At 39.6% G+C, this 13,258-nt stretch overlaps 1 protein-coding gene across 1 annotated transcript in view; it reads right to left on the bottom strand.

The window, feature by feature from the left end:
- Positions 1-7,908, bottom strand: part of dx (deltex E3 ubiquitin ligase) — a 39,090-nt gene extending 31,182 nt beyond the window's left edge. The window contains exon 1 of the mRNA XM_083124216.1: positions 7,347-7,908. Within this exon, the coding sequence (XP_082980342.1) occupies positions 7,347-7,557 (211 nt within the window). The 5' untranslated portion in view covers positions 7,558-7,908. The remainder of the gene's footprint in view (positions 1-7,346) is intronic.
- Positions 7,909-13,258: the final 5,350 nt, after the last annotated feature.

Below are 13,258 nucleotides of genomic sequence, written 5' to 3'. Positions count from 1 at the left end.
AAAGAGGAAATAATTATATTTAATTTTATTGGGAACTGGTAAGTAGTCATATAATGTAGGAAGACGTAAAATTCAGAAATATAAAATAGGGTTCTGCTGTATTTGGATAGAACTATTACAGACAAATTAAACTGGTGAAAAATAAAGAGAAGAGTTTTCGAAATGTTTTCATTCTGTTTGGGTTGTGGGTAGTTGAGGCTAACACTTTGTAGAGTGTTGATGTAGAAAAAGTAGATTGTGCATGCTTTATTTTATGTCAATTTGACTTGGTGTACTCTCAAAATCAAATAAGGGTGAAACCATGACTTTTCTTTTTCTACATTTTTGTAGAGGGGCATTCCAGTGTCATGGGTGGGACACCCAAACCACGTTCTTGGCATTAAAGTAACTATGCTAGCCTACTGATAGTTATGCAACATTTTTCTTACAGTTTCTCTGCAATGAATTATGGAACTAAACACTGTTGATTAAACATAACTATCCTTAAAATACTTTCCCAGATTTATAGCTATAAGTGAACAATCTGTATCATGGGTGGAAAACGTAAAACACAGTGTCAATACTTAATAAGAAACTTATTTTAATTTCTGTTTATGTTCAAATTGTGAAATATAAATTATTTTAGATAATGAGAGAAGGTAATTGACCTTTAAATATTCTAGCACACTTGATGGGAAATGTAACAGTTAAAGGAGTTGTCACAGGTAGAACACAATACGAAACGAAAGTAAATCAAAAAGTTCAAGTATTCATATTTAGTTCTTGTGCGAGTTACTCACGTTAAATAAGTTAGTATACAATAAAATGTACATACTTAAAGGTACTTATGTTAGTGAGTATAGATTTTAACGAAAACTACGAGCTCTCTTGCAATCATGGAAAGCTGTTGTGACCCATCTTGAACAGGTGGCCCATAGAAAAGACAATGATGGCGCTAAAGCTAAGGATTTGCTGAAAAGTTTGAAGCAATTTAAATTTGTTAAGCTTCTGTGCTTCCTTTTGGATTTCTACGGGAAATTGAACCCTTTAAGCGTGGCACTACAAAATAAGAATCTTTTGATTTCATCTCTGAAAATAAGAATTGAACACTGTATTTCAGTTTTGGCTGAGCTGGAATCTAATGTTGGACCAAGCGAACAAGATTTCTTGGACCATGTATACATTTCAGGGAAGATCAGGGATGTGCAAGAGTTTCAGACTGTTAGAGGAAACTTAATTAACAATGCGAAGGTGTACATCACAGAAACATTGCCGTCTATGTCAACAGATGCGATTGCATCTCTGCATGTTTTCGACACCTTGGGTTGGCCTCCCAAAGAAAATATTCTTCAGTTTGGGAAGAAATAAAAAAGCTCTACATATACTTGAATCCGAGCCTTTATAATGAGAAAATGGATGTTCTGTCAGCAGAGTGGACAGAATACACACTTTTGTTTCCTTCTCCAGCTTTGAATCAGATGCTGGAGAAGATCCACAGTGCCGATCCACAATGCTGAGTGTTCAGCAAGATTCTCCAATTTGCTCCAGATTTTGACATTTTGTGCTGTTCTACCAATGAGCACAGCCTCATGTGAGGGAGGTTTCAGCTGTCACAACAGACTCAAGACTACTTACAGGAACTTTCTGAAGACTGAGACACTGGATGATTTGCTCAGAGTTTTCGACCCCCCCCCCCAGCCTCCCTGTCAGAGTTTGACCCAGCAGCTGCAATTGATAAGTGGTACTTCAGCGCAGAACGACAGCGCTACACAAACATTAATTCCTAACTTTTTAATAATTGCTCATATTTTTATTATTTATCAATATAAAATAGTGGTGACCAAAGATTTTAGTCCGGCGACTGATTTCAAACTTGAAATTTCATGCCCTGTTCTACCTTGTATCTTAATTATGTATAATACTATATTTTCTATCCAAATGAGAAGTCCACATTGTTGACTCACAAGATAGGATAAAGTTACAACATTAAATTTAATTTAAAAAATTGAGATTCAGGGCACTTTGACATGGAATGCCCCTACACTATACACCAGTGGTTCCCAACTATACACGTGGCTTGCTTTCAGGGTTGCCGCAAAATGTTCTAATATTTTCACTAAAATGAGACTTACTTGTCACTCTACACATGGTTTTAGAGTTGGAACATCGCATCAATCCAAATATGTGCTTATTTAGTACTTTTTACATGTAAAATGTTTCCGACTTTGAAATATGTGCTTACTTTTTAACTTAAGGCAAGCAACTTAAGCACACTAACTTAGCGCTGCAAGTGTTAGATAGGCTTACATTCTGACTTGGGTGCCGTGGGAAAATTTTGAAACACTAAGGGTGCCGTAAAATGAAACAGTTTAAGAATACCTGCTATACACTAAAAAAAATTCTGTCTTTACAGTCTCAATTTTTAAAAAAATATTAAATTTTGGTGATTTTTCTAGTCTGTATCTACTTGAAAGTTTGCAATGAATTAATCCAAGTAATAACTATGCAAATGGGTTTTTACTTAAAAATAATTTTCTTACATCTTTTGACAAATACAAGGCATCGCTTCTCTGTCACTTTCAGCTGATTGCCAAATAAGGAAACGTGATGATTTGATGAAGAAACACTCACCATTTCCACGCTGGGACTTGAACTGAGGAACTTGGATGGCAAGATCAAAAGTCACTCACTTAACATACTTGGCTACAGTACTGGAAACTGTATCTCATCATGTTAAAATGATTTTCATGCTTAATTCCCTACTTTCAAAAGCTAAATTGAAAATCCTTCATATTTATAACTGTATTTGGAGCAATTGAAGGTGATGGGAGTGTTCTCAGATTTATTTACTAGAGAATGTACTAACCAAATAAGTTTTCAGGATGAAGTATCAGAGGTTCTGATGTCCCGGTTTGGAATTTGGATATTACGTGCGTAAGGTGTATTGCTTTTCTTCCATTCCCTTATGCCGTTAAGCGTCGGGTACCTCGTTCTGTCCATCTCATCCACTCCGTCCGGTCTCGACTCATTCTTCTCATTTCGTTCTTAGTTTTTCCATATTTTAATCCTATATTTTCTATTCTATCCTCCCATGTATTTCTTGGCCTGCCTCTCCCTACTCTACCCTCAACCCTCATCTCCATCACTTGCTTGGCTTTCCTATCTTCATTCATTCTATTTACATGTCCATACCACTTCAGCTGGCGTTCCTCTACTACTTTAGTCATTGTCTTCTTTAGTTTTACCTCTTCTCTTATTCTTTCATTTCTTATTCTGTCTCTTTGGGTTTTCCCCACTGTTCTTCTAAGATATTTCATCTCTATTGCTTGAAATTTACTTAGATGTTTATCTTGGAGTGCTAAGCTTTCTGTGCCATAGCCCATGATGGGAACTACAATTGAGTTGTAGAGTTGCATTTTTGTTTTTATACTGATCTATCTTTTTCCCACTAAAGTATTACTCATTTGATAATATGTATTGCTTTTCATAATGGCGATATTTCTCCGGAAAGAAGTGAGGAATGGGATCAGACCGCACAATAGAATTTTTCCGGCTTGCAGGACAGCTGTGTGATCCGTTAAAAGAACGTGATGAGCAGAACAACAGTGACAGTGATAGCGACAACCAGGAAGGAGAGTAACATGTTGAGTGTGGATTTTAAGTGTGGCAACACTGTGTCTACCATTGGATTGTAAACTTTGAAGGTAAGCTTAGTGTTATTTGAAGTATGTTTTCCAAACCTAACCTAACCTAACCTGACGTTACGTGAAATTTTCAAGTTACAGACTTGACCGGGAAATTCTAATGTCAGATTCGTGTTCAGGAGGTCTCATGTAGAAAGTATACAAAATTTCAAACAAATCGGAGAACACTCCTGTCATTTTCAATTAAGCCCTGTAATTTTCTGTCTGTAAGGTAATAAGTTAACAATGCTTTGAAGTTTCCTACATGCAGCCTTCATGGCAGAGTGGTTAGCACAGCATGCTACGATGCCAAGGGTCCCAGGTTCGAACCCAGGCCTGGACATTTGTGAGTGTTCCTTTAATTAAACTAGTCAAAGTGGCAGAAAAGCAAAGCAAAATAAAACCAAATCAAAGTTCCCACACATTCCACATGACTGCTTCTACAGGGTGAACCAAAAGTACCATTACCCCCTATGTATTTTACGACGAGGGAAGGTTATGGATCTGAAGTAAATAGAGTATATGGTAAGAGACGAGACATATTGGCTGAGGAAATTACAGACGACAATTTAGTCCAGAATGTCTGTCATAATTTTCATAACAGAATTATGCACCTCCAGGTATGGTGTGATATTCTACGCAGCACTGTGCAAGTGATTGTGGCAAATGCGTACCGAAAGGCTTCTTTCATTTCGTTAGTTGTGTGGTAACGCGTGCCGGCAACTTGCTGCTTGATATAACCCCACAATGCATTATCACACACCTACGGGGTAATGGGACTTTTGGCTCGCTCTGTATAACTAAATATCTTCATATGACGGGCTCGGGTGTAAAACATGGTGACATTTGGTCATTTCTGAAAGAAATTTCATTAAGAAAAAAGATTATTAGAAGCTATACTGTAGATAAATTGTTTTTGTGTTGTGTTTACCAATTTCAGAAGATTTCACTGAGTCCAATGCAAATTCTATGACATGGTAATTTCACTCGAAAACTGAAGGATGGGAACATTTTACTTTGTAACTCAAAAATGACCAAAATGTCACCATGTTTTACACCCGAGCCCTTCATATCATCTTGCAAAAAGCAAATTGAACTGCTTCTATACCCATGCAAAATCTTGTGAAGATTGCAACACTGAATCTTATTTGATTTGATATTTGCATTGGTACAGTGGGCGACATAAAAATCAAAAAGTGAGCTGGCAGAGTGCCGGAGACAACACTTTTGATTAGGAAATCGTAGGAGCAGCCACATGCTGGATACATACCTCTTTGGATTGAAATATGAACAATAGCCCCATTTAGTTCGCTGCACTTTTTGAGACTCGGTGCAGTGCAGATTGAGATTAAGAATATTTGGGGCCCACACCTCCAGTGTGCTCCATTGCAAGGTGCAATGTACAGGGAAAAGTTCATTTTTATCTTTCATCATTTTGACACCATGTAATACATTTTTAGTACAATGTAATTTCTATTTTGGCACACACATAAAGGTACATCAAAGAATTTTACAAATAACTTACTGTTCAATTGGATTCAGGTCAAGACTAATGTGTGGCCAGTCATTACTCGGATGGAATACAAACAAACAAACAAACAAACAAAAACACACACACACACACTCTCTCTCTTACTTGTGTTTCAAATGGCAGACATGTGCCAGTTCACACTTCCACAAGATTGTGAGGAAGATGAAGAATCTTTTCTATGTTATTGATTGTGTTATTATTGTAATTGTGATTTACAATACAAAACACAATCAATAACACCGACGATGCAAAATAAGGCTTAATTGAAAATGACAGGAGTGTTCCCCGATTTGTTTGAAATTTTGTATACTTTCTACATGAGGCCTCCTGAACACGAATCTGACATTAGAATTTCCCGGTCACGTCTGTAACTTGAAAATTTCACGTAACGTCAGGTTAGGTTAGGTTTGGAAAACACTTCAAATAACACTAAGCTTACCTTCAAAGTCTGTAGTGTTTACAATCCAATGGTGGATATAGTGTTGCCACACTTAAAATCCACACTCAACATGTTCCTCTCCTTCGGGGACACATGTAATCAATCACCTTCTTTCAGTAGAACACCATACTCCATTAGTTTCTTTATCAGCTGAAGTCCATTTTCCTCCACACTCCAGCAATGTAGTTGCACAACATTTACAATCTTCATACTCTGCTGTCCCGCCATTCTTAATCGGTTCTTCCTCTTCAAGTGACAAACGCACTGTGTGGCAACACTGTAGACAGCACATCTCAGTGGCTACATTCCACAAAACATGGCTTCCTTACTTCTTTCCGGAGAAATATCGCCATTATGAAAAGCAACATATTACACCTTACACACGTAATATCCAAATTTCAAACAGTGATCAGGACATCAGAACCTCTGATACTTCATCCGGAAAACTTATTTGGTTAGTACATTTGGTAATTATGCGATATAGCCCGAACACCTCTAACTCGTTTATTTCATTCATTCTAGCATTGATACTTACCTGTTCTGCATTGCGGAAGATTCTTTGAGGTGAAGTTATGCCTTTTTCCAAAAAAATAGTGTCAACTTTTTATAATACGAGTCATTATTTGTCTTCCTTGTTTTGCTTGGTTAACAGACAATATGGTGTACACTCGTCATGGATCATTGCACGTCATGCTTGTGTTTTGTTGATTTGGAGTGGGTATGCAGTGTTTCAACCTTCTTAACCGAAAAATACCTACTTTCGTGTGCATTATGTCATCACAAACCATTGATGGATAGCCCCAAAAACCATTCACGATAGCCCAAAAAAATCATTCACGATAGCCCCAAAAACTATTTACGATAGCCCCACAGACCATTTCCGGCAAGGTTAGGTTGGGTTAGGTTAGGTAAGCATAGTTTTAAAATAAAGAAAAAAATATCGTAAAGAAAAGGCACGTTTGGAAACACTGGCGAGACCGTGTGACTTTAGATGCTTGCGCCATCTGCAGGTACATAATTGAAACATCAAAATGTTGTCACTTTACAGAAAATGCAAGTTCCTTACATAAAAAGTGATTTTTTTTTGTTCTGCAGCATTCTACGGTGAAGTTTTCAGATTCCACGAAAGAATATACCTCAAAGAGCTTCGACAATGCTACAGAAACTGATTTCAGTAAGTAGTTTCTAATGTAAATTTGAAGAAATCTGTTCGGGCTATATTGCATATTTACCGAACATTCTCTAGTAAATAAATCGGAGAACACTCCCGTCACCTTCAATTGCTCCCAAAATAATGTAATCAATGTGTTACAGCACAGATACAAATGGAATGTAAACACTTGTAAGCTAAGATTTCTGACAGGTTGCATCACACAGTGTGCACATTGCGATTACTACAATGCACTGAAAATAATACGAACGGCTAGAGACAGCATTAGCACCTTGGAAAATATATGCGAACAGCACCAAACCTGACCTGCCTAACCTATCCACGTAGGCATATAATACCACAAACAAGCATGTACATAGGTTTGGAAAGTTACATTTTGTTTATTCAAGCTATTGTATGCATACGTGGATAGGTTAGGTAGGCCAGGTTTTGTGCTGTTACCATGTATTTTCAAGTTGCTAATGCTGCCCCTAGCCGCTCGTGAAAATAGTAACCCTTGAAATCATGTCGGAAATGAATTAACAAACATGAATATATTCTTACCTGCATCTTCAGAACACTGTGTTTTTGTAGTCAGGTTTACGTAATATTTATCGAGCAATGGATCTGCATCCTTTAGTATCACTCGAGTAAGTTTTTTATGATGGGCCCTTTCTAACAACTGTGATACATCCGGACTGTAGGGTCTCCATCTTCCTTGACGATTTTCCCACTCCCACACGACAACTGCATGTGAAGCATTGCTAATGGACATTTCAAATCCTATTAACAAATCATAAGCAAAATGAAATAAATTAGTAGTTATTTTAACAATAACTATAAAGTTCACTTTTTCCCTTTGTTAAAAAATTCACCCATTCGTATATTGCCCGAAGCCATATATTTACGAACGAACTAAATTTCACATACAACTCTGCAACAAACTTGGATCTTTACATCAAATTGACAATAAAACACAATAAATCAATAACATAGACGATACACAATAATGTAACCAATGTTTTAAAAGTACAGATTAGTTAAAAGCCCGGATACAAATTGAACGTAAACACTGGCAAGCAAAGATTTCTGACAGGTTGTTGTTTGGTGCTTTGTAGAGACATGTTTTGACTGGGTCTTACTATTGACACCAACCTGAAACACATTACCCCCCCTCCTATAAATACGTCATAGAGATTTCTCTCAAAGACAGCCAAACATGATCTTCCTGTTGTACTCACTAAAGTAAAACTATGATCAGAAGTATTTTCTTCTTACATGGAAGTATATAAGTACGTTACACAAAACATGTTTGGTAATCTTATCATTCATATTTTGTTGATGTGGTCATCGTAGGGTGGTGTTTAGTGTTAGAACTTTGTGTTAATAGGAACACGCTTCCGCTTCATTTATAAAACGGGTGTTACCAGATCTCCCCAATTTCTAATTTGCTATAAATCCAATAACACAGAAAAATAAACCAGTAGTATTAAGGCGATCTCCTACCATAGAAGGGGAAGCTACATTTAAACCTCGCTGTTCCATCGGTGGTCAATAGATGGCGCGGCCGTCTTATTTTGCTGCTCGCAGTAAATAGGGGGGGAGAGCTCTTTCGGTAACAGTCACGTGGGTTCCAAACGTCCTTATTGGTCAGATCTTTTGTATCACAGCAAAGCTGTTACCAGTGGCGAAGCGTCCTATGAGGCCAGGAGGCCGGGCTTACCCACACCATTACTCTTTTAAAGGTGTCTTTACTTATTTCTTTAAAACATATGTAGTGCAATGCAAGAGTTTGGAATATTCATTTATGATAATTACAAAAAAAATCTAACCCTGTCCAGCATATGAACTTTCCACGGAGTGAGGCACACTTGCTGAGGCCTCTTCCCTTCACATTCTGTCGTACTACAGCGCCTTGAATAACGTAGTGTCGAAAACGGCACGGTTCTGCGCTCTCTGGCTGGTTCCACTCGAATATGATACCGCTAGAAGCGCTGGTGTTGCACCCGGTGCTTGAGTTTCGTCTGCTTATAATGGAACTACGAGGCGCATCCAGAAAGTAAGTTTCCCTATTTTTTTCCCGTGAAAGTAAACATAATGAGCCGTGTAAATTGCGCATGCGCAGCAGAGCTAAGACGTATCAATCATATGCCAGGCGGACAGATCCGCCCGGCGCCAATAGCGAGGCAGCAGTGGTCCGAAGTGGAAGCTCGTATTCCTTCTCCATCCGCATGCCAGTAGCGAGGCAGCAGTGGTCCGAAATGGAAGCTCGTATTCCTTCTCCCGCCGCATGCGAGGTTCGGTCGGTGATAAAGTTCCTGAATGCACAAAGCATTGCGCCAATTGACATTCATCGTCAGCTCTGTGAGGTCTATGGGCCGAACATTATGAGTAAGCATTAGACAACCGTCGCTTCACGATTACGGAGTTGAGTAGCCTTTTTCCGCAGATATCGCGATCCGTGTTGCATGAGATTGTCACGCAGCGCCTGCTGTTCAAAAAATTGTGTGCCAGGTGGGTGCCGAAAAACCTGACACCCGAACACAAAATGAAACGTTCAGGAGCAGCACTGCAACGGTACCATGATGACGGCGATGATTTCCTCGACAGGATCGTCACGAGCAATGAGACGTGGATTTCGCACTTCACCCCGGAAACCAAGCAGCAGTCAATGCTTTGGCGGCATAGTGGATCTCCGGTCAAGAAGAAATTCAAACAGACGCTGTCGGTACAGAAAGTGATGTGCACCGTGTTTTGGGACAGGAAGGGCATTTTGCTCATTGACTTCCTCCCCAGAGGTGAAACAGTGAACGCTGGCCATTACTGTGAAACACTAAAAAAATTGCGACGTGCCATTCAAAACAAGAGGCGTGGCATTCTTACTGCAGGTGTTGTGCTCCTCCATGACAATGCTCGTCCACATACGGCTCGGCGCACAACAGCTCTTTTGACGGAATTTGGCTGGCAGTTGTTTGATCATCCACCTTACAGTCCTGATTTGGCTCCCAGCGATTTTCACGTTTTCTTGCACCTCAAGAAATTCCTGTCCTCCGGTGAGCGTTTTGGCAACGACGAAGAGCTAAAGACGTCTGTCACACGCTGGTTCCATTCACAGGCGGCAGAGTTCTACGACAGTGGGATCCAAAAGTTGATACCACGATACAAGTGTCTCAATTCTGGTGGTTGCTATGTTGAAAAATAGCTGAACCTTTGCTGTACCTTTTGCCAATAAATGGTTTCCTGAAACTGTGTTGTTGTTTTTTTTTTAAAAAAATAGGGAAACTTACTTTCTGGATGCGCCTCGTAAATGGAGTTGTCGCTGCAACGTTTGATTCTTTTACATGAAGCATTTCTATAAATATGATAATTGCTATGATATTTGGTACAGTGATCGCGAAGATATTAACGAACATTCTAGACAGCCGACCACGTCCTGTTATCGTCATACTTTCGTTAATAATATGGGAGAAAAAATACGGGTGGAATGCTCTTGGCAACTAAATTTTTGTGTATGAATTAGGTTCATTATTATTATCATCATCATCATTTACTTTAAAGATATACACAATGAAGCATTTGTATATTTGATATTTACTGTCTCTTTTCTTCCTCTTTAAACTAATCGCGGCGATGATAATAATGATGATTGCATGAAACAACAAGGGGAACCCCACAAAACTTTCTTAGTGCCATCGACATGACTGTAAGGAAACTTTCAAACCAATGGGACAAGCGACACTGGATGTTCGCACTGTCACACTAGTGACACACACTTCCAGACTGTAAAATAGCATTAATTTTTAATATGCTTAAGTATGTGTTAATTCCTTTGTACTCAAAATTATACATGTAATTAACCTATCTCATATCATAGTGCTATTTGTACTCATATGATCAAGTGGATGGAAATAAATCTTATCTTATCTTATCATGAGGGTCCAAACAGCAAACGAGACGTTCATATGGCGTATTCGCGTCCTACTTGTTACTTCGGTCGGAAAGCTCCTTAAAGGAAGGGTCCTGAGACCGAAGCGACGCGCTACAGGGGGAGTTCCCTACTAAGTGACAAGCGACATGGTGCCTTTAGTCTATTAGCAAGCGTTGCTTGCGAACAACAGATAGGCGACACGATAAACCGCAAGTAGTGTAATTGGATCGTTTCAAAATAACACTTTGTAGGTATCCCTTTTTTTTATCAATTGAATATCAGTTTTTGACATATTTTGCCATTTTTTTGTCGATGTTTTAGCGTTCAGCGATGTTTTAGTACAAATTTTCACTCCACCATTTTTTTTCCCACTCACACTTGGTAGGTATCCCTTTTTTTTATCAATTGAATATCAGTTTTTGACATATTTTGACAATTTTTTGTCGATGTTTTAGCGTTCAGCGATGTTTTAGTACAAATTTTCACTGCACCATTTTTTTTCCCACTCACACTTGGTAGGTATCCCTTTTTTTATCAATCAAGTATCAGTTTTTGACATATTTTGACAATTTTTTGTCGATGTTTTAGCGTTTAGCGATGTTTTAGTAAAATTTCCCTTTTTTCCCCACTCACACTTGGTAGGTATATCACGATCTTACGTGATATAACTTAACCTATCCTTTTTTTTTATTACGTGCTAAACTACACGAGAGCCTCTACATGCTTTGACCTACTTTAGAGTAGACCCAAATGGAAAGTTCACAAACCGAAAATGGGGCTCGGTGGGGCTCGCCAAAACCTCAAAAACTCACTTTCTCTCCACGTTCCGTGCCTCATTTATGGCGTTGACGATGTTTCACAGCGAAGAAAACAGTACCAAAACCTCAAAAACTCAACCTCAAAAACTCACTTTCTCTCCACGTTCCGCGCCTCATTTATTGCGCTGACGATGTTTCACAGCGAAGAAAACAGCACCAAAACCTCAAAAACTCACTTTAATCAATTGGGGTTCACCAAAACCAGTAGACCCAAATGGAGAGTTCACAAACCGAAAATGAGGCTCGAAGTGAGGCTCAGTGAGGCTCGCCTTAATGGTTTTCTCTTGTAAGACATAAGCCTCATTTTCTCGCAGTGTTTCCAACACCTTACTCGATCACGATCTTACGTGATATAACTTAACCTATCTTACGATTTTTTTTACGATCTTCAGTGATATAACTTAACCTATCATTTTTTTTTATTTGCACACCGAACTCTAGTAGACCCAAATGGAGAGAGAGTTCACCAACCGAAAGTGGGGCTCGACTTAATGGTTTGCTCTTGTAAGACACAAGCCTTATTTTCTCGCAGTGTTGCCAACACCTCACTCGATCACGATCTTACGTGATATAACTTAACCTATCTTACGATTTTTTTTTTACGATCTTCAGTGACCTATCATTTTCTTTTATTTGCACACCGAACTAACTTACATTATATTTTATATAACCTTGTTGATTTTTTTTAGTAAGTGGCAATTTTTTTAGGATTTTTTTTAAAACTGCTCTGTGACCCTCTCGTTCTTCACGTCGTAGGCGAAAGACTTCTCTGCAATCAGGATGACGCTGCACACGGTGCCCTCGGGCAGCGCGTCGTGGAACTCGCAGACGACCTTGATGTTGGTTCGATCGTTGACCACCACCTGCTTCCTCTTCGTGGTGTTGATGACGGACATGGGTCTGTGGGTTTTGAATTCGCTGGGAGTGTAGTACATGCCCACGCTTCCCTCGGTCACGCGTTTGTAAGCCGAGAACGCTTCGTAAAGATTGAGGTAATCAACTTTGGTCATGTCGAGGTTGTAATTCTCGCGCGGGAACACTTCGTTCCTACCATTCTTGAGATAAACGTTCTTGATCTTGCAGTCGTCGAATTTACTGGAATCTTTTTCCTGATTGTTATCGCGACCGGTCTGAAAGAGCACTACGACGAAATCTGGCATGTCGAACTGTATGTTGTTGAACTGCGTCGTCACGTCGAATTCCATGTGACTTCCCGACGCTAATTTTTGCACGCACTGGTAACTGTGAAAGTGAATCGGCACCTGCGGACTTTTCAAGATCTCCGCTTTGTACTTGAGGGCGTAGTTCGTTTCGTATTCCACGATCGGCATTCTCAACTCCATGCTCCGGATGACGCACTTGGCTGCTTCGGGTAAAGTGTTGGGCAGCGGCGTGATACCGTCCGGACCCAAAGTAGCGTATCGCATCAGTGCGTCGTTGTCGTTGGCAGCTCTTCGAAACGTGATTCTCAGTCCTCCCTTCCACATGATCTCCTTGTAGTCCGAGAAGAATCCCGGAAGCAGACGCATGGGAAAGAGCACCGTGTGACTTCTCGTCGATATTTTCGTTCCCGCTTCGAATCCTCCCGCTTGATAGTATGCCGCGTCCGTTTTGGATAATTTCAAAGTTCCCACCGCCGTCGACGTGATGCCTGGATAATCGATTCTGTCGATGACGGTGTTGTGTTTCCTCACCTCCACCTGCGAGAACAGGTGAGGCACGAAGTTGTC

Source organism: Lepisma saccharinum, chromosome 6, assembly GCF_977018435.1.
Source record: "Lepisma saccharinum chromosome 6, izLepSacc3.1, whole genome shotgun sequence".
Taxonomy (NCBI): Eukaryota; Metazoa; Arthropoda; class Insecta; order Zygentoma; family Lepismatidae; genus Lepisma; species Lepisma saccharinum.
The sequence above is the reverse complement of the archived record's forward strand: the minus strand, read 5'-3'. Positions and strand labels throughout refer to the sequence as shown.